This window comes from Salminus brasiliensis, chromosome 2 (assembly GCF_030463535.1).
Source record: "Salminus brasiliensis chromosome 2, fSalBra1.hap2, whole genome shotgun sequence".
NCBI lineage: Eukaryota > Metazoa > Chordata > Actinopteri > Characiformes > Bryconidae > Salminus > Salminus brasiliensis.
This window is the reverse complement of record NC_132879.1, coordinates 24449901-24474932: the sequence shown is the minus strand read 5'-3', so window position 1 is coordinate 24474932 and position 25032 is coordinate 24449901. Positions and strand designations below refer to the sequence as shown.

The 25032-nt window shown below is 40.0% G+C and overlaps 4 protein-coding genes across 4 annotated transcripts; all 4 read left to right on the top strand.

Annotated features, from left to right (window-relative positions):
• The first annotated feature begins 965 nt into the window (after window positions 1-965).
• LOC140549939 (hyaluronidase-4-like) lies at window positions 966-10425 on the top strand. The gene is made up of 4 exons (XM_072673712.1): window positions 966-979; window positions 5144-6135; window positions 7021-7110; window positions 7621-10425. Exons 2-4 carry the CDS (start codon window positions 5182-5184, stop codon window positions 8065-8067), a joined length of 1491 nt encoding a protein of 496 aa, XP_072529813.1. The 5' UTR covers window positions 966-979; window positions 5144-5181; the 3' UTR covers window positions 8068-10425.
• A 927-nt stretch (window positions 10426-11352) lies between these two features.
• On the top strand, window positions 11353-13704 carry LOC140549642 (hyaluronidase PH-20-like). Its single transcript, XM_072673393.1, has 3 exons — window positions 11353-12294; window positions 12386-12475; window positions 13324-13704. The coding sequence occupies exons 1-3, from the start codon at window positions 11353-11355 to the stop codon at window positions 13702-13704; spliced, it is 1413 nt and encodes a 470-aa protein (XP_072529494.1).
• A 4327-nt stretch (window positions 13705-18031) lies between these two features.
• LOC140549938 (hyaluronidase-5-like) lies at window positions 18032-19655 on the top strand. The gene is made up of 3 exons (XM_072673711.1): window positions 18032-18970; window positions 19091-19180; window positions 19323-19655. The coding sequence occupies exons 1-3, from the start codon at window positions 18032-18034 to the stop codon at window positions 19653-19655; spliced, it is 1362 nt and encodes a 453-aa protein (XP_072529812.1).
• A 2149-nt stretch (window positions 19656-21804) lies between these two features.
• Window positions 21805-24592, top strand: LOC140549641 (hyaluronidase PH-20-like). The gene is made up of 5 exons (XM_072673391.1): window positions 21805-21893; window positions 22088-22118; window positions 22565-23506; window positions 23962-24051; window positions 24179-24592. Exons 1-5 carry the CDS (start codon window positions 21805-21807, stop codon window positions 24590-24592), a joined length of 1566 nt encoding a protein of 521 aa, XP_072529492.1.
• The last annotated feature ends 440 nt before the right edge of the window (window positions 24593-25032 follow it).

Genomic DNA, 25032 nt, shown 5'->3' with positions numbered 1-25032 from the left:
ATTATGGTTAGGACGCGTGTTTCTGCCACTTAAATAATGAATCAGCATGAGGTTATAATGCTGCGCAGCAATAACACCTTCAAAAGTATTGTTTTGCTCAGGCTTAATTACATCCCCAAAATACATTTCTGACTAATGTCTAGTCTACTGCCTCGACAGACAGTGACTAAGAGTGCAAAACAAGACAATCACAGGTCACAGGGCAATGTAGCTTGAGTAGCAGACAGGCTCCTATAGGGCCTCCATGCAACAATAGCAAGCTATGTCTCGCACATGAATGCCTGCTGTGAGCTGCAGGCCAGGTGGCTAGAGTACATGTAGCCGCTACTGCTAATGCTGTCCCGCTAATTCTGATTGATGGGGATGAGCTGAGTAAGATGCGGTTACTGTGCATGATTACTCAGGGAAGGATCAAAGACATGCTCACATGTGCACACACACATTCAAACCCACAGATGCTTGTTTTTATGTCTTGTCAGGACGTGGAGTCATAGATATGCCCCATATGTGTTACAATTACCTAAACCTTAACATTAACACTCCACAATATAAGAACTTTCATAAGTTTCTGCTTTCCTATGTCCGGTCTTATGCATGTGTAAAAAACAGTACATATGAACACACACACACACACACACACACACACACACACACACACACTCACTTACCCAGTCAATGGGATTTAGACTGGAGTCCTTCCTTACTTCTCGCCTTCCTCACTCCCTCCTCCCTCTGCGCTAATCGCAGTGTTGTGGTTCTCTCTCAGGCTCAGTGGTTGTTTTCTCCTCCCTCTCAGGAAACTCTCTCTCTCTCTCTCTTATTTTTCTTTACTCTCTCTCTCTCTCCTTCTGTATATAAAAGTGGTGGCGGGTGGACTTTGCAGCAGACAGAAAGTATGCTGCCATGCTGGGGACGCCGAAAGGGGCATGTCACATGTGCCCAGGGGAGTGTCACTGAACGGGCCTTGGGGAACCTTCAGGTGAGTAACCTTTTACACACAAGTCACTGCAATAAGCCTTTGTGTGCTACATACACATTGCCTGTGTCAAACTGTTGAAATATATCTCAAAAGTGTTGGACAGAGAGAACCACGACACTGCTCATGTAGTTGAGAAGCATGCATGTTTGTGTCTAACTCTCCAGGCAACACCACAATATGTCAGTTGACTATGCTACTGTACTGTTGGGACTACTGAATGAATGACTAATTCAGAGTATGTGAATATGGGGTTAGGTAGGTCTGATGATGGTGCACAGATGATAACAAAGCATGAAAACTAAGGTATGGAAGTATGTACGTTTGGCAGTGGCATGGTGGAGTAACTGTCAAAGTGCTTACATTGATTTTATGGAGATTCTGTAGAATTTTGTAATTTCAACATTTAGAAGACAAAACCATGTATCTAAGACTGTGTAAGTGAAAGAAGCCAGCAGTGAGGGTGATAAAGTTGAAGACAAGTGTTTCCAAACATCTGTTTTCTATAGTGGAGAGAGGAGGCCATGTCATTTGCAATTAAGATGGGATAAATAGGCCTGTTCTTCTAACTGTAAAGCTCTGTAAATGTTATGAAGTCACTTTATCAAAAAGGAAGGGTGTAAAAATACCAGATGAGATAAAGCAAGTTCTGGATAATGAGCTTCTGTGGGATAACAGACATTACGCCCCCATTCTCGGGTTGAGCTTCAGCTAAACATCCTAGCCACATGTTGTTGTTGTTGCTCAATAGTGTAAAATTCCACAAGGAACAGCTAACTTTATAAAGACATCATATCATATTTACAGCTACACTAAAACGGTAGATTTCTCCAGCCCTTCTGTACAAAGGCCACCACTAAAGCAGTCAAAACAACATCCAGATTAACATCTAGGGTTGTTAGCAGTTCTCTCGTTCGTCCTTGTAATCCAAGAGAGAGCGATCCGCATCAGACCAAAACATGACCTCAGATTAACACCGAAGGAAAAAAAAAGACTCTGCTTGGGTTTACACTCTGACCATCAACAAACAAACTAGACCTCATTTAAGGCTTATATCTGAATCAAACTAATGAGAATTCTGACAAATATTCAAATCATTCAAATTAGCTGTGCAGAATGAATGGAAGGATTTAATGTTATCAGATCAAGCTTAAAATGAGACTCTGTGGATGTCTCCCTCTACCAACCACTTTTCATAAAATAAGGTTTCTACTTCTGCCCATTCCATCGGAGCAGCTGTCTCCTCTTATAAAAGCAATTCAGTGTCATGCTTGTTTGCATTATGTCCTATGTTTCCATTTGGACTGAACTGAATAAAGATGATCAGAAGTGTTTGCTTCAGGTCGACTGCATAGTCTGTGGTTTCTCTGAAGATGCTGGCTGAAAGTTTTCCATAAAAACCACGTTTACCAACAAACGCTTATCTTAATTACTACCAGAGACAGCTGAGGGTTTTTGGAGAAGCTCAAAGATAAATAAACCTCTCAGACAACTATTACTGACAGTCTATGCAATTCTGCCTAGCTGGGTTTCATCTCTCAGCGGCTTTGACTACCAAAGTCAGAGCTTTGCAGACTACTGCATCCAAAGTTTTTCCTCTTGTAAAAGTTCATTCAAAGAAACACAGAGCTGGATTACCTCCCATTGTCCTTCCTTGCCTTACATTACTAGGTCTTCGGAGACTCTGGCCTTAGTAACATTTTCCAGGCGGCCTTTTCTGTAAATGTTAAGAGTCATTAACAGTGATGACTTGTGTATTTTTATTGTACATTAAGTCTTCTTGGAAGGGGGTGACGCTCAGCAAAGACACTAACAGACTTGAGATGTTAGTAGAGTGTAACTTTACTATAAAAGCGTAGACCTCTCTCGGAGGGTTGCTGTAAAGTCTGATTAAGCAGGAAGTGGGTTAATTCTTCGCCCCTCATGGCATGGGCTCAATGCCAGTGCTGAGGAAAAAGGAGCTAGTGCTGTCAGCCAAGCTCTTTCCACTCAATAACGTAACCGCCACAGGGATCTGCAATCTGCCTTCACCCGCAACATTCCTCCCCAAGCCTTATTTTTCAACCTCTGATTTAGCAGATGACTGGCATTAATAATGTCTGACTACACATGTTATTATCGCCATGGTAACTAGGGATGGATCCCATACTTCCATGCTGCTTCCTTTAAATCCTGGTGTAGGACTTGTAGTAAAAAATAAGTTTTTCAGACTCACTTGCTGAGTAATAGACTCACTGAAGTTGTTTGAAACAGACACCACCTCTGCTGTTACTTAGTCTACAAATTACAGACAGGGCAATTTTAGCAATTTAATATGCAGGGACCTTTTTACTGCCAACATACAGTAGACCAAAACTTCAAGAAGGACCTCAAACCGTGCAAAGAAACAATGGAATATTCCTATAACCCACTAATTCACAATGAATGTTGCCTTTACATGCGTGGTGAACAAATCATACTGGGTGCTGTAGTTTTCAGGCAGGCCTCTGGCGAGGGCAGCTATGATTATGGCAATGTGGGCGCCACAGTGTGAGTGCGTGTGGCTGGATGTGGTTATTATTCTGGTGGTCAGCTGAGCACCGTTTAAGTGATGACTGACATCATCAAGGTGCCATCTAAATCACAGTCAAACCATCAGGAGACACAGAAAGCCACATCAGCACTGAACTTAAGCCAGTGGCCTGAACGTAAGCAGATCTTGTCATAGAGTTGGGTAGCATCTACTGTGTCCACATGTTTTGTTTTCTGTAGAAATAAGTAAGGTGTGGTAGGCCAGAGCAGTATGTAATCTAACACGGGGTAAAAACTCACAGATCTTTTATGCAGTTAAATAGGACTGAGTACAGCATGCTTCTTGTAACTCATATTCACATGGCATCATCTCATTTTCACAGGAATCAGACAGATACGATTTAAATGAAAAATCATCTTAAGTGTTAAGATAAGATAAGATATCCTTTATTAGGATTATCTTATCTTATCTTAACACTTAAGATGATTTTTCATTTTAAAGCAGTCTTGATGACAGATTTAATGTCTGATTCCTGTGAAAATGAGATGATGCCATGTGAATATGGCATCATAAGTAATAATAAAATAAAATAAAATAAGTGTTATTCATTAACTGATTTTTGACACATCACAATGCACATCACTTTTTCTTGTAATTTCGCACCATTGCAATATAGCAGATCTAACAGTGAGAGCTAGCCAGGCTAAAATATAGCTCCCACATGAGTCATTAAAGATGTACTGTTTTATATGTATTTTTATTTTATTTGTGTAAAAAAAAAAAAAGCAGGCTATTTAGAGCACAGCTAACTAGCTTTCCAAAACAACACAAAAAGATCAAAGTGCTGTGAGGCACGTTATCCAAAGAAGAAGAGGACCTGCGTCTATGGTTGAATGCGCTAAATTTAAAACATCCTCCCAAATGTCCACACGTCTGCTCTTACCATTTTGTGAAATTAAAACTCGGTTATGAAACTCCAGTGATGTGGACGCGTTGGGTGCTTGTGAGGCTATCATGTAAGATGTAAGCCTAAGGCCAGAAACATACTTAACACAAGCACATAACTGCAAAAGCCAATAACTGGCCAATAACACTCTGCTAACATACAGTCCTGCTGAACAAACACAATGTGCATTGAGTGGGCGGAAGAGAGACTCATCAAACTAATCTGCCCTGACAGTTGTACTGGAAAAAGATATATGTTTATGCGGAAATGCATGTCGGCAGTACAAGACAACTTGGCTCCTCTTGCGCACAAGACACACTCTGCATAGCTTGAAGCGCCTGTGTTCGCGTAAAGTATGTTTCAGGCTCAAGAGCTAACCTAAGAACCTCACAAGCACCCGACGCGTCTGCTTCAGTGTCCGCTTCAACAATCTGCTGCAACTGTCCTGTCTGTTGGGGGAGGGAGTTCAACATCAACATCCAAAATAATCACACAACAAAAACATCTCTTCCCTGATTCTGGTAAATATAAACTGTATATAAAACAATAAACAAAAACAAACAATTAAAATCATATAAAAACAAATAAATCTTATGTTTCATTTGGTCTGGAAAACCTCCTCCTGACTCATGGTGAAATAAATGTTGAAGAACCTTTGGAGGACTTTCACCCAGCTCCTCACTAATCACTTACATGTCCTTCCTCATAGGATGATTGACAGTACTCTTTGGTGAGCCAGAAAGCAGGATGTCCGGTGTGCCCTGCGGGGTGTCACATCATCAAGCTGTGCCGGTTGCCTACGCCCTTGTGCTTTCCTGGTTGCTGCTCTTGGTGCATGTTGCCTTTAGCCAGAAACCCGCTAAGCTGCCCCTGGTGGGCCGCAAGCCATTCCTGGCTGCTTGGAATGCTCCGCTGGACATGTGCACCGTCAAGTATAACATGAACATCAGCCTCGACCTCTTCCACATCAGCGGCAGTCCCCGAGCTGTACACACAGGCCAGAATGTCACCATATTCTATGCTAACCGTCTGGGTTACTACCCATTCTACACAGAGCAAGGGTTGCCTGTGAATGGAGGCGTACCTCAGAACTGCAGTCTGGAAGCACATCTCAGCAAGGCCAGAAGAGACATTGCACACTTCATTCCCTCAGAGGACTTTCATGGCCTGGCGGTCATCGACTGGGAGTACTGGAGGCCTCAGTGGAGTCGCAACTGGCATAAGAAGGACATCTACCGACAGCGCTCACGAGAGATGGTCTCCCAGGCGTACATCAATGTAACGGAGGAACAGATTGAGGAACTGGCACGTCTGCGCTTTGAAAAGAGTGCTATGGCCTTTATGCAGGAAACGCTACAGTTAGGCACACAAGCTCGACCCAAAGGCCTCTGGGGCTTCTACCTATATCCAGACTGCCATAACTACAACATACATGCACACAATTACAGCGGCTCCTGTCCCATGCTAGAGAGTGTCCGTAACGATGAGCTGCTCTGGTTGTGGAACAGCAGCACTGCCCTCTTCCCTGCTTTGGCCATTCGTAAAGGCCACATGGACAGCATTCGCAATCTGCACTTCTCCCAGAACAGGGTGCTAGAGTCTCTGAGGCTGGCCTCACTGACCTCACTGCCCTACGACCTGCCCACTTATGTCTACACAAGGCTGGGATACAGAGATGAAGCTATGGCATTCTTGTCACAGGTAATTACAAGTACTGCCTATGATATGTACGGAATTTGCATAACAGTTTGCTTGTAAATGCTGTCCATTAAGACTGCTGTTCACACATCATATAACGCCAGATCCAGTACAACAGACTTAACCATTATTTGCAGCCTAGCTGTAACAGATGTGAGCCAGAAGCCTGGAGGTTGTTAGTTTAAATCCCACAACTGACTGGGTATTGCTAATTGTGTTCTTTGGCAAGGCACTTATCCACCACTGTCCCATGTGGTTATGCTGTACTGCTCTCACACATACACAATGAGCAATGTCCCTTGTAGGTGATTATTGATTTATCTGTAAAGTATAAATTAATAATGTATGATTTAAATGTGTATGTATGATATGAGTATGTATTATAATGTATGACTTATTTTTTTCTAGAGTTGATATGAAAAATAGCATGTTAGTCTGTAATGTAAAAATAAGAACATGAGTACATTCTCAATTTACTATCAAAGTGTCACTTAAAACACTGCTAAACATACAGACTATAGGCAACTATTATGCAAGCCTACATTTTGTTTGCCACTGCTAAAAAACACAGTACTATACTGAACTGTTAGGAAAACGTTTACCAAATGTTTAAAAAAAAGCGCTCGTATGTTTCATTTCACTGAGCAGAAGCTCTTTATATGAACAAGCTGTGCAATTGATCCAACATTGCTATCTGAAAAACACACTGAGAAAACACAATCAATGGAAAAACAACAACAACAAGTGCTGGATCTTCTGCCACAATTGACTCCATTTTAAATAGACCCGTAAGCCTAGATATTGTCCCACTTAACTCCTGCTTACAGTCATACAAAAAAGGTCCTTTTGACTATATGTAAAAATACATTTTCTCCTTGTTCTTCACAGAAGGACTTGATACACACAATAGGGGAAAGTGCTGCTTTAGGTGCTGCAGGCTTTGTGATCTGGGGGGACCTCAACCTCACATCTTCCAGAGTAAGTGGCTTTTCTAAAGCTTAATAGCTCTACTCATTACATCCTCTCTCTGTAAAGAGCACAGTTACACATGCAACCTTAATATTCTGAGGTTTGTGTGCTTTATCAGTTTACTAGTGTGGTAGAATTGGTCATGCTAGTCATCCAGTATGGTCTTACTGGTTACTAGCTTGAATAGAAGTTGGTCATGCTAGTAGACCAGCTAAATCATCAAACCCAAATGAAACCACCGCCTGTGCTGGTCATCCAGTTTTCAGGCAGTTTTCTACTGCAGGCATGTACATTACATTCACTGACACTGTAACAAATCCTGCACACCAATGCATATGCAACTGCCTTCTAGATTATGACCACTTTTGCAGATTTCTGAATACAGAAAGCTTAAAAACTGACCTCAAGGCTAATGCTCATTATGAGCCGGTGTTCTGTTTGACCTCAAATGTTTCTTTGCAATGTCTCACAATGTCTGCAATGTCTCTGGATTGATTTGTTGAATGCATGTGATTTCAGCACAACTGCTCCAAGGTGAAAGCGTTCCTGAACCACAGACTGGGCCAGTATATCACTAATGTGACCCGGGCAGCTGAAGTGTGCAGTGAATTCTTGTGCCAGTCCAATGGCCGCTGTGTCCGGAGAGACCTGCAGGCAGCTCATTACTTGCACCTGAGTCGCTCCAGCTACCGCATCCTACCCAACCGCAATGGCACATTTACCGTCACTGGGTGGCACTCGCAGCATGAGCTGCAGCTTCTAGCTGAAAGGTTCCGCTGCCACTGTTACGAGGGTTACGAGGGAGAGAGCTGTGACAGCACTGAGCCACCACAGGAAGAGGAGGATGGAGACAAGGACAAGGCCAAGGACGGACAGGAGGAAGGGACAGGGAGCTCCGCTGTACGTGTGGGAAATGCCCTTTCTCTGGTTGTGCTGCTTGTTCTGTTTACCTTCAGCTGTGTTTGAAGCAGTGTGGGATGGGGGAAAGTCCAGAAAGACTATGAGACTTTTTAATCTCAAGATATTTTTTCTCATGATCACAACTTATTTTATGATCTCAAGTTTTCACAACTTTGTTTTCACAACATTTGCTATCCCGACAAGTCAACATTTTATCTTGAGATCAGAAGAAAAATAAAGTTGTTGTCATGAGATCACGGCACAGAAAATCTCAAGTCTTTCTGGACTTCAGTAGCTATCTGATGGCACATGTAGTGACCTATGTTTGTATTCAGACTATTAGGAGTAGGTCTTCAAAAGCCTTGATTGTATGGAGTCATGCTTTTTGTTTATGATGAGGTTCCTCCAACCAATAGAGCATTATAGAGGATGGTCAGGCTTTTGGTTAAAGCACTTGTTGTAATTTAGTATTGCTAATAATCACTGTTACTGTAACTGTTTTAACTGTGCTGTTTTTTTATGTAGCCCTACTCGAAAAAGTGAGCCTTGTTTGCACAAACTACAATGTAACCCTACACTATGTAAGCTATGTAAGTACTGTTTAGCTGAGGTCATTTTCTCCAAGCTCATCACTTTTGTATGTTCCTTATGAAATCTCTATTCAAATCTAGACTTTCTGACTTGTGTCAGTGGCTTTTGACTGGAAACTCTTATTCTATGCATCTTTTACAAAGGCACTGATGTTACTCAGTGAACTTAAGGTTGCATTCCCTGTGGACACTGCTTTTGATTTCAGGGAGTAGGGAGAGCGGGGCACAAACCAACACAGTGTGAAACGTAGCATGGGTTTTTAAAATCATTAGACAAAGTAGAACATCTTCTTAAATTCCCATTGCAGTGTTATCTGTAAATTGGCACTGCAGTTGGACAGGAATATTGCTCAAGATTCCCCCTAAAGGCTGTTTGTCAGGTTAGTTGTGATTTGCACTCACAACTTTCAGATGAATTATTCAGTACATGCTGGAAAAAGGGGGACATTTCTATTCATAGCAGGGGTGTACAGGTTGCATTTGTAAAAATATACATTCAGAAATAGCCTTCTTTTCAAATTATTTAGAAAAAAAAACAAAATGTGCTGTGGTTGTGTCCTGTTGTCCCCTACTGGTTGATCCAGTAGACTTGAGGATATAATCTGACAGTATCGGTTTTGCACTTAACTGCAGATTGTTTGTATTGTATTGGCTTAGCCACTCATGCAAAATCAACTTATCACTTATTTTAAGGTAGGACAGTTATATGTCTTGGTTCATCATGCTTACCAGTGTTCACTGGTGTGGTGTTGGAGAAACTATACCAAATATGTCATCAACTTATCCACTAATTACTCTGCTCTGAGAGTAGCAAAATTATCACTTCATTAGGAACAATACACATATAAAAAATCCTAACTATTAAAATAAATAACAACAAATACAGATCCATATAGACCTTATAGACCAAATCTTGCACAATGTCTTCTAATAAATTGACCAACATACCCAGCTGCATGCTAAAAAAAGAAACATGATGATTTCCTTAATGCTGAAACTACCACACATCACTGGGAAATGTGGTAAAAAATACTAGCCCAGTTGCTGGTAACATACCCAAGACAGCTGATAAAACAGCTGATATTCTAATTCATTTCCAGGACTTTACTTCATCAGTTAATGGTGCAAGAAAAACCACACTGATGCTGAAGACTAAAGGATCAGTAACGAAGAACATTGTCATAATTTAGAACACAAATTATAAAAAGCCAAACAGATATCTGAATAAATGTATAACATTGTCTTTGTAGCAACTTTTTTAAATCAGTATTTTTCAAATGTTTCCAAAGATGTAAAGACATGAACTGAACACATATATGAGAACATATTACTACTTTGCCTGCTTGCTTTTTCACATATTTGCATGAGCAATTTTTTCAAAGAGTTTAGAGTACACTTTTCTGGTCTCACATGCTAACTAAAGCTGCCAATATATAGATTTATGCATTTTTGTGAGCCAAGGCACGACAGTGAAACAGGAAACAGGGGAATATACCTCAGCATATGTTCAGTAGCTTTTCTATGTTAGCGGTACTTTTCTTACCATTTGCCAAGGTTTTCTACACTGCTATGCAACATTGTTTAAAGAAATGCTAAAGGTATCTTAGCTATCTTGCTTATATCCAAATTGCTGCCCAAAATAAATAAAATAATGAGTTGAGAAATTGACAAAGAGATTGTGTTTTTTTGTTGTTTGTGTTACATTTGCACATCATTTCTGTTTCCTTGTTACCAATGTAATCATTACCTCATCTCCACAACTCATAAGCCAAAATGTGTCACCACTTATCACTGTGTATCGACTTGATCTTTGTATTGTTAATCAAATATGAAATGAACACCATGCAATTCATGAGAAATACTCATGCCCTGCAAATAAATAACTACACATTCCCTTTTTGTTTGTTCTTTTGAAAAGTCTTTTGTCTTGGAGCACATTAGATTTAAAAAGCTGAATGCCTGATTTGGTATGTACATTTATATACAGTTGCTGATGGAAGTTTACACACACGCATCACAGACATAAATGTCATAGGAATATAAAAACCCACTTTGATGATTAATTCAATGGTGCTGAAAGATGTCAAAATGTCTTTTAACTTGCCAAGGCATTTTTACTTCCTGTTAGTGATCATGACTGACCCACATGAATAGGGATTGTTTGACAGCTCTCATTGGACTGACCAACACACAGTACAATGTGAATGTCTAAGGAGCTCAGTGCAGATCTGGGTAGGCTTGGGTGGATTTACACAAGTAAGGAAACTCGCTTGGAGACAGTTCCAAACAACTGCAGATTCCAAGATCATTAGTTCAGGCAAATACACATAAGCACATGTTATTGGGAGGTGTAGCCACTTTGCCAAGCACTTGAAGAAGACCCAGACTGTCTCCCTCAGCTGAGAGGAAGTTGGTTTAGATGAACATTCCAGCCATGGTCATCACAGAAATCTTTTTAGAGTTTATACTTGTGTATATACAGATACATCTGTTACACAAGTTGATATGAAAGTGCATAAAGTAAGAAAATATCTGCTAGAGCTGTGCTGTATGAGTGTCAAATTTCTGGATAATACTAGAGTTTTTAGGTTACCACATTCTGATTCAATAACACTGCCAAGACGTTGTCTTTTTATTGTGTAATGCTCAATTATGACAGGATGTTAATTGGCTCCAATACAATATATTCTTAGTATATCAATATATCACCTTGACTGTAACCTTGACATACATTGCATACCATTTTATCTTCTAGGTCAAAATGCCTGGCTGCCTTACACTGTTTACACAGAGACACATCACAATACTGTCTTCACTCATCTTCTTCAACCTGGCTGGGTTTTGTGTTGCATCAGCCTTTCCAGAGACAGCAGCTCCCCTTATTGATGAGAAGCCTTTTGTGGTCATCTGGAATGCCCCTACCACCAAATGTCAACAGCTGAAGATCCCACTGGACTTGTCTGCATTCCAGGCCATCACCACACCGGCCAAAGTCCAGAACCAAACCCTGACACTCTTCTATAAAAAGCGAATAGGCCTCTTTCCTTATGTAGACCTTCAAAGCATGGCACAATACAATGGTGGCATTCCACAAAGGGGTAACTTAACAGCCAGTCTAGAGAAAGCCAAAGAAGAGTTTACCCACTTTATCCCAAGCTCTTCACCTGGCCTGGCTGTCATCGATTGGGAGGAGTGGCTTCCTTTCTTTGAACAAAATTCAGGCTTAAGAGAGATTTATAAGGAGCTGTCCATCAACTACACTCTTGAGCAGGATACTTCCCTGTGCACGAACCGTGCTAAAAGCAAAGCCAAGCAGCAGTTCCAGAGCATGGCCAGAGATTACATGGAGAACACACTGAAATTAGGAATTACTCACAGACCACAGTACCTCTGGGGCTTCTACTTATTCCCTGACTGCAACAACTATGATTTTGACAATCCAGGCTATACAGGGAAATGCTCTCAGAACACAACACAGTTAAATACTGAACTTCTCTGGCTTTGGGAGACAAGCACAGCACTTTTCCCGTCAGCATACATGCCCGTGTCCATAACTGGAAGCAAAAAAGCAGCACTGTTTGTCCGTCACCAGGTACAAGAGGCACTTAGAGTGGCAGCTCTACCTCAGCATCCCTACACTGCTCCAATTTATTTGTACCTGCGGACTCTTTTGCAGGACCAGAAGGAATTTTACATGCAGGAGGCAAGAGCTTATCAATTCACATATGGCAATATAGCATTATATAGCATTGTGTTAAATTACTAATTATTTATGTCATTTTGGCTGTCCTCAGGTTGACCTGGTCAGGAGTATTGGTGAGAGTGCAGCTCTTGGAGCTGCTGGATCTGTACTGTGGGGCTCCAGTTATGATTACAATGACAAGGTAATGTATTTTATTATGTTCAGATAGGCTCAACAATAGTGATATAAAAGGAATGGTGCATAGCTAACGAATTACCCGTTTTTCCACTGGCTCTAAAAAGAAAGGAATAGTAATTTCCTAGACAGTCACCATCTAAATCCAACAACAGACCTAAAGCCTAGTAACAGCAATACTAAACTAGACCAAGGTGGTTGACCAGTATAACCAAGATTGTTGACCAGTATGACCAGCATGACCAAGTTCTTTGAGCAGATGCAAGTAGCTATCAAACTCAAATGAAAGCATATGCTAAGCAGCTGGTAAGGTTTTAAACCTGGCCATTGACAATCAAGCTTAGACCAACTCTAATCAGCTACCATCTACAAGCCTGTTCTAAGCTGGATTTTTCAGCAGAGTAATGAAGTAACGTTTGTGCATTTGATTCAGTTGTTTATGTTTACATCCAAACAATTTCTAACTTCTTTAGGCTTTGTAGATAAGTAAAAGAGTGACCTCTGTTGGTCTAAGATCAAAGTACCTTCTAAAATCAGCATCACCTAAATACTTAAAATGCTTTTATAAAATGCCTTTGCTCTTATTATTTAGTCATTAACTGATCACTACATATTATAGTCCACTTTAGTGTTTCTAGATAATTGGAAACCCCCATCCCCTAAACAATTGCAGTTTCCTCTTAACAACATGCTTATTGTGGCAATAAAATAAACATGAAATATTCATTACCCTGAACATCCTTTTTAGGTGCACCAGATGTAGTCATAGGTTTATGGTCTTAGAGCTGAGAGCTATTTTATCAGTTTTTTGTAGTAAAATTTCAAAATCTTCAAAAAAATTTATTTTGCTTCCAGGCATCATGTGAAGCCCTTTCTTCATACCTGGCGAAGACTCTAAACCAATACATTGTCAACATCACAGCTGCGACCCATCTCTGCAGCAACATGCTCTGTCAGGGTAACGGTCGCTGTGTCCGTAAAAACTCTGACTCGGATGACTACCTACATCTTGACCTTAAAAGCTTCAACATCCAGAAGAGTTCTGGGAAATATTTAATCACTGGAAAGCCTTCTAACAGTGACCTGACTGACTGGGCAAACAAGTTCACCTGCCAGTGCTATGAAGGCAGAATCTGTGCTGCTAAAATACCCTCAGGAATGCCCAGTAGTTATGAAAGTGAGGCTAGATGTCTGACGGTGCTCCTTGCAGCTTACTTACTGTTGGATTTCTTGTAGTTTTCAGTGATATAATTTCAAGTTAATTAAACAGAAAAATTAATGTTCTTGAGAATTGTACACATTGTTACAACACTTACGGTGATGAAGCTTCAACTAAACTAAAGACACTGTAATATTTTACAAAACAGTACAGAATCATGCATCTCTTTAACCTGGGGCTAAATAGCATGGCCAATTCAACTATCATGTGTGCATGTGTTTTGAGAGGTGGGTGGAAACCTGAGTACCTGGAGAAAAAACATACAGACATGGAGAGAACGCACCAAACTCCAGACACAAAAACAGACAGAGACCAGAGTAAGAACTGAACGGAACCCCAGCCCCATTGAGTTGCGTGGCACACACAATACCTGCAGCACCACCATGCCATCATGCATATGCCAGTCAGTTAAAACCAGAAGTTTACATACAGCACATAAAAATACACATATGCATTTTCTTCTCATTGTCTGGCATGAAATTAGAATTAATTATTATTAATTTCCTGTTTTAGGTCAATTAGAATTACCAAAATTATTTCCATGTACTAAATGCCAGAATAATGAGAGATGGAATTTAAGGTTTAATTAAGGTTTAAGGTTTAATTATTTTCTTCAAAGTCAAAAGTTGAAATACATTTCGGTAGTAGTTAGCTTCTCACAATAGATGGCATGAATTTTGGCCAATTCCTCCTGACAGAACTGGTGTGCCATGTCTGTAGGCCGCCTTGCTCGCACATGCCTTTTACCAAAATGGCTTTTCCCGTACATTTTCAATACGATTGAGATCAGGGCTTTGTGATGGCCACTCCAAAACTTTGACTTTGTTCTCTTTAAGCCACTTTGTAACCAGTGTGGCAGTATGCTTTGGGTCATTGTCCATTTGGACAGAAGACCCATTTGTGCCCAAGCTTTAACTTCCTGGCTGATGTCTTAAGATGTTGCTTCAGTATTTCCACATAATGTTCTTTCCTCATGATGCCATCTATTTTGTGAAGTGCACCAGTCCCTTCTGCAGAAAACAACCCCACAACATGATGCTGCCACCCCAGTGTTTCACAGTTGGGATGGTGTTCTTAGGTTTGCAAGCGTCCCCCTTTTTTCATAACGATGGTTATTATGGCCAAACAGTTTTGGTGTCGTCAGACTACAGGACATGTCTCAAAAATTAAGGTCTTTGTCCCTGTGTGCCTTTGCAAACATTAATCTGGCTTTTTTATGTTTCCCTTTTTCTCTTGGGTTGATATGCACATTTCGGAACAAAGACTTCTTCCTGGGCGGTATGATGGCTGGACATTCCCATCTTGTTTGTACTTGCGTATAATTGTTTGTACAGATGAACAAGGCACATTCAGGCATCTAGAAATTGCACCCTGGACAATTCTCTTCCTGATATCCCAACTTTCCCATGATGTTTCATGATGTTTAGTGTTTCAGGTGTGTCTTAAAATACATCCACTGTTGTGTCTCTAATTAACTCAAATGTTTCCAATAAATCTATCAGAAGCTTACAAAGACATGACATCATCATATGTGCTGTCTCAAATTGTTTAAAGGCACAGTAATCTTTTAATGTATTTAAACTTTTGACTTTGAAGAAAGTAATAAAAATTCCCTCTCTCATTATTCTGGCCTTAAGCAAATAGAAATAATTTTGGTAATCCCAATTGGCCTAAAACTGTCAGGCAGTGAGAAAAAAAGGCATATGTGTCTTTTTATATAGTGTATGTAAACTTGTTTCAACTGTATGTCTTATCCAGTAAAGCTTCAGGATACACTTGGACACACAGCATCACAGATAACCTTGTATCAGCGACCTCAGAGAGGGGCAACCAATGATTCATATGATGATTCAGCCACAGTCAAATCGGTCTCTTATAGCAAAAGGAATGATAAACTGCAGTTTGATGTTGTTTAGGTGAGATGACGATTTTACCCCTGAAAAAACACTGTGCAGTGGTGTTGGTGGGCAGATGTTTTTTGGCTTTTAACTTCTAAATCTACCTTTCATTACCTAAACGTGATTGCTGTATAAATGTGGCTTTATCTATGATAGGCCTTATTCGCCAACTGTTCTTAAGAAGAAATATCTTCTTAAAACCTACTTTTTCTGCTTTTTAAATGGGATTTGTTCAATTTATGAGGACAGTGGGATCCTTTATTATAAAAGCAGAGCTGCAACCTATCCTGCAATAATCTGATGTAGACTATTAGACTCTGTTTCTCAATAACAAGTTTGAGACAATTATTTGGAAGATACTGGAGAATGAGCCCCAATGTTTTTTTGTTTTTTGTCATTGCCATTTTTATGACTATGAACATTACACACTATGTCCATTAGACACATCATTTGACCTATGTCATTCAAAGAATAAATCTCTTTTTACTTTTACATATTTCTCCTCATGTTCAGACATATACCACAGTTTTTCATAGAAAGTGGAGTAGGTGTTGTTGGCAAATAATTCAACTCAACTGTATTTCTTCATTTTATTCACAGTAGCCTTAAAGAAATCTGTACCGCTCCCTGTCACAAACACATTCTCTAAAGTAGGACACATGACCCTTTAATAATGGACCACACAGAGATTTGTATTTCTTACACTGTAAAAACATCAACATCATATAGTAATATGTAACTGAACTAGGCTAAATCAACTGCACTGAATAATACATTAATTGAATGAAACAATGGTTGATTCTAATGTCAATATTATGGTCATGTTACCCCATGAGGTCATATTGTTTATGAAAAACAGACAAAACCTTTTCCTCTGTGTACTAGTCTGTGTAAAGAACATGAGCAGGATTGTTGTCACAGTACAATATGTCTGTGAACTAATGTGGCCTTAAGTGCCACTGGTGGGGTAAGACCAAACACAAGTGTAATGTGTCCTTGAACTGATGTGGCCCTAAGTGACAAAAAAACAGCCTGACTGAAAAAAAACAGCCTGGCCAGCTAAGATTAAGATACATTAGGTAGAAAGAGTATACCATTAGGTAGAAAGAGTATACCTTTTACCTTTTAAAACATGTTAGAGACAAATGGTCATGAAAATATTGTGGAGGAAATATATAACACGCTACTAAATAATATGATGAAAGTCTTTTTACCATATAGTTTAGTCCTTTTTAGTTGTAATGTATTGCTGATGTCTCTGCTGACATCAAGTAACCCTGAAAATGTTTTTGATAGCAGGCAAACATACAACGATGTGGATTAAGTGTTGACCATGATAACATGTACAGTGATATTCATCGCGTAAGTGGTGACGTGCAGGACCATTACACCTAGTAATGCCATCTAGTGCTGAAACAACTGCAGATAAGAATAACCAATGAGCAGCATGATACACAATAATAAATTATTGCCAACTGTATATAAGTCTTTGGATCATGTCATATGGTATCTGGAGTAGCTTCAACTTCTACAATCTCTTCAGCTAGCTCACTACACTGTATAAGAGGACACCAAGAGGACAGCAACACTGGTCTGGTAAGACTCTGGAATAATTACAATGGTCTTGTTACTTTGCTAAAAACAAAGTTATGCCAAAACTGTTTTCCCCCATAACAGGAAAACCAGTGAGGCAAAATAACAGGGTTGTAAATAGGCTTGTAAGACCACATCTGGGAGTTTCTTACCCCTACCAAAGTCATATACCCAAAATGTGCTTAGAAATATGCATGTATGCATGATATGGTACCTTTAACTTATCACCTGCAACAATGCCTGCTCATTTCTTGTCCTGAACATGAACATTGCTTAATGAACATTCTTGTCTCTTCTAGTACTGCATACTGTGTCTTTCATTTTATTGTATAGCATCTCTGTTGAAAAAACGAAGGTCATAGCATTGGAAAATCAAGTGGTTTAGTAGTTGGGAACAGAATGTACCGTATCACCCAGTGGAAACAGCAGAATGTGCAAATATGTTTAGCTGTAAATGGTGTTAATCATTAAATTTGACCAAGATTTTTATAATTGCAACTTAACAGACTAATGTAATGGCCACTTGAATGTTATCACGACCAGTAGATATAACAACCCCTGATAAGATGAAAGTTAAGTATATATAATGGTGCAAGTCATGCTTTGAAGTAGTCTGGTTTATGTAAGAACCAACTTCTCCACTTCTGCACTTTCCACTGGGCTCAGGTAAGCAAAGCCTAGGTCAGGCCATAATCATGTACGCCATTTGATTGGTATGCTTAAAGCCGTTTCTACAACTAGTTTGTCTGTAAATTGTTAATTCAGTTTCCCAAACAGGGATTGAGCCTAGTCCTGGATTACCTTCACAGTATACTAACAATGGCTGATGTCTGTTTCCTTTTACAGTGCAACCATGTGTCACTTCAGGCAGTCATGTGGAGGATCTCCTACTTACCTGTTCATCTTAATCCTCTCTCTAAACTGCTACCTCAGCATTGCCTCGTTGCTGCCGCTCACAGCAGCTCCTCTCTTTACCAACACACCTTTTGCTGTTATCTGGAATGCACCCACCAATGTGTGCAAGAACCTCAATATCCCTTTGGACTTTTCTGCATTCCAAGCAGTAACCACTCCAGCCAGCGTGCCTGATCAATTTCTCTTCCTCTTCTATGAAAATAGGCTTGGACTGTATCCATACGTAGATCCTTATACCGAGGTACAGCACAATGGTGGTATTCCTCAAAAGGGACCCCTCACAGCCAGCCTTAAGAAAGCTCAGAGTGATATTGCCATGTACATGCCTAAATCCACCCCTGGCTTGGCTGTGATCGATTGGGAATCGTGGCGTCCAACCTGGGCTAGGAACTGGAACTTAAAAGACATATACAGGAAGTTGTCCATTGAATACGCTAAAAAACTAAATCCATCTCTGTCCCCTGACAATGCTGTCAAGGTGGCAAAGAAGCAGTTTGAGACAGCAGCCAGGGCTTACATGGAAGATACAATTAATCTGGGGATCAAACAACGTCCAGAGTCGCTTTGGGGCTATTACCTGTTTCCAGATTGCTACAATTACAACTGGGACAGCACTACGTATACTGGAGACTGCCCACAGATAGAGAAAGACTATAACAATGAGCTTCTTTGGCTGTGGGAGTCCAGTACAGCTTTGTTCCCCTCTGTATACTTGCCTCTTATCTTAAAAGAAAACTACAAAGCAGCGCTCTTCACCAGGGGTGTGGTAAAGGAAGCTGTGAGGGTGTCTGCTCTCCCAAAGCAAAACTACACTGTCCCGATTTACGTCTATATGCAGCCTCTTTTCCGTGATCAGAACAAAGAATACCTGAGCGAGGTGAGATTGCACCTTTATATTTTGATAATAGTGTCAATGTGCATTACAGATAGATATTGTTCATTCCTTGTTATAGACTAAGAAATATCATGATCCTTTCCTTATACTTTCCCTTTTCAGGTAGATCTAGTCAGGAGTATCGGGGAAAGTGCCGCCTTAGGTGCATCAGGAGTGGTGTCCTGGGGTGCAAGTTCTAGTTACAACAGCAAGGTAATATCAAATGTTGTTTTTCTCCCTCAATGTCCTCTATCACTTCAACAGATACAGTGCTACCTCTGAAACCCTGATGATTCTTGAAAGATCCGTTCATTAGACTGCAGTTTTTCTGACTCTGTCTCTCTTCCCTCTGTAGGAATCATGTGAAGCACTGTCTGCTTACCTGACATCCACATTTAATCCTCATATAGTCAACGTAACTGCAGCTGCTAAACTCTGCAGTAATACTCTATGCCAGGGCAACGGTCGCTGTGTCCGCAAGAACCCAAACTCGGATGACTACCTCTACCTCAACCCGAATAATTTCCACATTCAGAAGAGGAGTGGGAAATACCTGGCTATTGGCAGGCCTTCTCTAAATGACCTTATGGTCTTTGCAGACAGGTTTACCTGTCAGTGCTACATGGGAATGGAATGCTCTGCCAAACTACCTGTTTCACTTATGACTCCGATAGTCATTGAAGTGTGATTTTCAAGTCTTCTTACTACCGGAAGGTGCCTTCTGTAAAAAAGAGGTATCCTATGCTAATTGCGTACATAATTGATGAGTAAGAACAATCATTGAGAGGGCAAAAAAAAAAGAATTTAATGCTTTGGCCATTTTGGCACCTGCTACTTATTCTTATAACGTTCAGATTCAAATGTAGATTCTGTGTAACACTTAGGAACAGAACGGTCATCTTGAGCTCTTTTAAGTCATCGAGTGAAACCTAGGTTGGATTGAATTCCCACACAGAAATACTGATACTGACTGGTTTATCAGTTTCCATTTGCACAGAACCAAACACATTCAGTCAGCAATGAACTAAGGGAAGATTAATAAACAATACCACCACAATATTGTAATTACACTGGATAACTTATCTCAATAATAATAAAAAGAAAATTAAATCTTAATTTAAACATCTCTTTGCAATATGCAAACAAAAATATTCATGGTATTTTATTTTAAGACACATACGCTGAAATTAAAGGAAATGATTTAGCCACATAGGCTATAAAGGCTATTTATTAGTTTTGCTAAATAAAGAAATAAATATTTATGTATTAATGTTGATTATCATAGTTGCATCATTTTAAAGATTATTTTACTTGAAGCCCCCCAGCCACAACATCCTAACCACAACAGATGCCCGCATGTCCCCAGTGCCTTCTTAAAAATCCAAATTTGGTCACCCTAATAATTACATTAGTTGACTTTAAGATAATTTAGTAGTTTTGTCAAGAAGAAAATATTGCTTTAGTGTCAACTTCAACTTGACTAATAATTAAGTGATATTTGGGTTATTTGGGATAATGTATCTAACTATTTTTAAAACAATGTTCATAATTCTTATAATGTGCAAAAGTTATAGTCTTTATGAATTCTTGATCATATTGTCTAAACAAATGCATTGACCAGGATATTTCAGAAGCCAGGTAAACTGACCTCTACTGAAATGTGTCGGTGTTTTAAAGCCCTCTGGCTCATATATGTGGATGCATCTACTCCTGCTGAATTTAAATGGCTGTTTAATAGAAACCGACTGGTAGTAGATGGAGTTGAGGCAGTGCCTGGCGTGTAGACCTTGTGCAAACTCAACATTCCCAAGCAGAACTGTTACATTGCTTTTTCTTTTGTATGTTGCTTTCTAAAACCAATTCAACAGAATAAACAAACTGATTTCTATTTGGTGTCCAACTTCAAGGCCTCTTTTTTCACACTGTCTGATCCACTCGAACAAGCGCATCACACACTTACACACCACCACCATGTCAGTTTCACTGCAGTGCTGAGAATGACCCACCACCCAAATAATAGCTTCTCTGTGGTTTCCTGAAAAAGGGGTTCATCAAGGGTCCTAGAAGTCATAGAAGATTTTTTCTATGACACTGGCTAGACAGCTAAATAAATGTGATGAAGATGAGGATATGTGTGGCTTACTGGTGATGAGAGACTTGATCCTGTATAGATAACTGTTCATTCATCATTCTTTGCTCATTACTGTATATTGTAAACGTTTAAACACTATTGCACAAATCTGATGTCAACTAATAGTTCACTGAATGTACATACAATTGATCTGCCTTATGCCTAGTCTGCAGATTTGCATTTTCTTCAGCTCCTGTAAACGGAAAATACAGAAGAAACTCACTGTGTGCAGATTCCTAGGATCAGTGTTCTGCCTTGTGTGCGGATCAATACCGCCACCTGCTGTTGACAACGTGCTTGCAGCGCTGTTAGTTTGTAGCTCAGACCACGTGCCATCTAGCTAGACTTTGCTCACCCTTTTCATCAGCTGTTGCTTTGATTGTGGATGGAGGCTTTTGACGTACTTTACCCCAATAAACATATTTAATGTTAAATGATTTTGATCTATAAATAAATGTAAAAAAAAAAAAGTGTGCAGAAATAAAACCACAGTTACTGTTAGGCTGATCATTTGATCAACTGTACAGTAGGATTTTACACTGGGAGCTTATTAATTCAGAATAACGTTCATTTATGTTTTTTATTATGCTTCAATGCAGTGTTACTTTCTTGGGCTTAACAATACATACAACACAATTACAGTTTATTATTAAACACAACGTTTTTTAATGTTTTAAGTTTAAGAATATGGACATAACGTGGCAAGATGGTGCCTATAAGTGTAGGAGAAAGGAAAAACAAGGGCTTTAGACAGGTGCAGGTGATCATGAGAGGGAGGTACAAGAGCAGTCCCAGGTAGGTGTGGGGAGCAGGGGAGCTGGTGTGGAAACCAAAGAAACACTTGGGAGCCCATTTTTTTTAGAGTGGGAGTTATGTAGAGAGGGTAGTGCTACTGTTTTTATAAAGTACAGCCATTTTTTATCAGTTTCCAACTTTCCTCTCCTCTCCTCTTCTCTTCTCTTCTCTTCTCTTCTCTTCTCTTCTCCCAGAAACTCGTGCTCTACGTTTCTGCAGAGTTCAGTCTCGCCCACTCTCCTTTTCTCTTAATGAATGCCAGTGCAGCTGATCCAGCCAATCAAGGCTTTCTGAAGACATGAATTAGCTGGAACAGGTGCCAGGTTATGGTTGGAACTAGACTCTGGAGCAGGATTGGTGATGACTGGTTTAAGTGGTATGTGTAACATTACATATTATTTTTTTTTTAAAACATGTATGGCAGATTTTTTTCCTTTTAAATGAGTTGAAAAAATCAACAAAGATCTATTTAAAGAATAATAAACCATAAATGCATATTTAAATGTTTTAGGTACTAATAAGGTTGCTATAGGCATACTAAAGTAAATGCATAGCTGCATTTAACTATATGTATGAAAGTAACAGTTGCAGTGATGACAGATAAGTGTACATCTTTATTTCAAGATGTTCAAGAAGTCTTTATTTATTGTTTTTTTTTTTTTTCTTTTTAGGTGCTGATAAGGCAAAAACAAAATCATAGCATGATGTTCTTCAGCAGATTGTTTGTAAAGCTGATGTATGTCCATTACTTCTGGACTGTGATTACTGCTTCATCTCTGATACCAGGTATTCCCTTTGTGTTCGTGTGGAATGCTCCTTCAGAACTCTGCAAGAGTCACTTTGGCTTTGAGCTAGATCTGTCCTACTTCCAGATTGTGAGCAGCACTTTGAAGACGGCCACTAATCAAAGGGTTTCCATCTTCTATTCCGACCGATTTGGCGTCTTCCCTTACGTGGACGAGGAAAGTGGAAAGCATTATGGTAGTGGACTTCCACAGCTGATTGATTTCCATGAGCACTGGGAGCTGGCTGAAGAGAACATCATCTTCTATATACCAAAGGATCAGCCCGGCCTGGCAGTGCTGGACTTTGAGGAGTGGAGACCACAGTGGGTCCGTAACTGGGGTAACAAAGATGTTTACAGGGAACAGTCTATAAAAGCCATCATGCAGAAGAATCTCTCTCTGACCTATAAAGAAGCACAAGCCTTAGCAGTGATGGCATTTGAGAAGGCAGCCAAGAAGTACTTCCTTAAATCCTTGAACCTTGGGAAGAAATTGAGGCCATCACGTGAATGGGGCTACTACTTATACCCTGACTGTTACAACTACGGCTATAAAACCAACATGGATCTTTATACTGGAGAGTGTCCAGAAATCGAAAAGATGAGGAATAATGAGCTGCTCTGGCTATGGAACGAATCTACTGCCCTTTTCCCGTCCATCTACTTGGAGCTTGTGCTGCAGGAATCCCACCAGGCAAAGCTCTATGCTCGTCACAGGATTCAGGAGGCAATCAGGGTGTCCAAACTGTCTAACAAGAGCTCTGCTGTTCCTGTTTATGCATATGTTCGCCCTTGCTTCAAAGACAGTGATGTCCACTACCTGTCTGAGGTCAGTGTTGTGTCAAGAGGTCTTCAAATATGGGCCTAAAATCCAGCGCCCAGTCCTGGACTTTGTAATGACTGATAGTTGACCCGTTTGCCCGGTTATAAGGTCTGAGATTATTATTTTTTGCCTTTACCATAGCTTGTTGTCATACATACCGTAGCTGTCATGACTTTTAAAACTCCATTAGAAAATAGCAGCTGCCTTTTACATTGTATGAATGTTTTAATGAGAGAGGACCAGTAGTAATGATCCAACAGTTATGTTTTTCCTGCACATTTTCTATTTGTCATTTGAACATTTTGGATATTTTTGGATGGAGCTTTTGTCAGGGACAGGTGTCTTATGAGTTGTGTTAATGGAGTTTATGGCAAGAAGTTCTAATTATCCACATAATTGCAATGTAGAAATGCAGTTCATTATTATTTTGATCCTAACAATTGGCTCTGTTTCCCCCTCAGTATGACCTGGTCAACACTATAGGGGAGGCTGCAGCTTTAGGAGCTGCTGGAGTCATTTCCTGGGGTGATATGAAAATGTCAAAATCAGAGGTATTTAAAAAACATTACTATACAAGTGTTGACAGCGCACAGTACCAATGAACTATAACTGTCATATTGCAGATTAAAACATAAACGTGTGTGTGTGTGGTGTACTCCTTTATTTCCTGTAACGCAGGCCTCCTGTGCAGCTGCAAAACACCACCTACAGGAAGTCCTGAACCCTTACATCTTGAATGTCACCACTGCCACACGGTTGTGCAGTGAGGCCTTGTGCCAGAGTACTGGCAGGTGTGTAAGGAGGGTCTGGGACAGTGGGGAGTACCTTCACCTGTCTCCACACAGGTACCAAATCTACATGGACAACACAAGTGGGCTGTTTGTGAAGGGGCAGATTTCACAAGAGGACGTTGAGTGGTTTCAGGAGAGGTTTGACTGTGCATGCTACACAGAAGATCCTTGTTTTGCACCCCTCACCCTGAATAGTGTTTCCAGCTTCGTGTATAATGAAGGGTTTTCTTTGTGGCACTTCATAATGCCCCAATGGCTGGCCTATGCACTGACCGTTGTGTGGATTGCAATTATTTGTTAATTCATTCAAGCACAGTCAAAGATGATTAAAACCATCACAAACACCTGCAGTATGTGTGGATGATTTATCTTAGGTCATGGATCATTACATACATTTACAGATTTTATTCAAGTATTGATGAGGTAATCATGACAGTTGAAAAAATTAAAGAGAAAAAAAATTAAGAGACCACTTCATTTTTTTTCTTAAATTTGCATCTCTGCTTGTATGGTAGCCATTTTATTCCAGGCATTTCATCAAACAAAGCAAAGTTACCTGCATTTGCAGACTATAAATGGCATAAAGTCACCCAAAAGCAATGTGGACAACTAGTGGAGAGCCAGGCAAGACATGAAAGCTGTGATTGGCAGGTTATTTTACCATGGTGATTTTTAAATGCTCTCAAATATGCTCTCACTATTAGTACTGCAGTGTTTAATTTTGATTAATAACTTTTATGC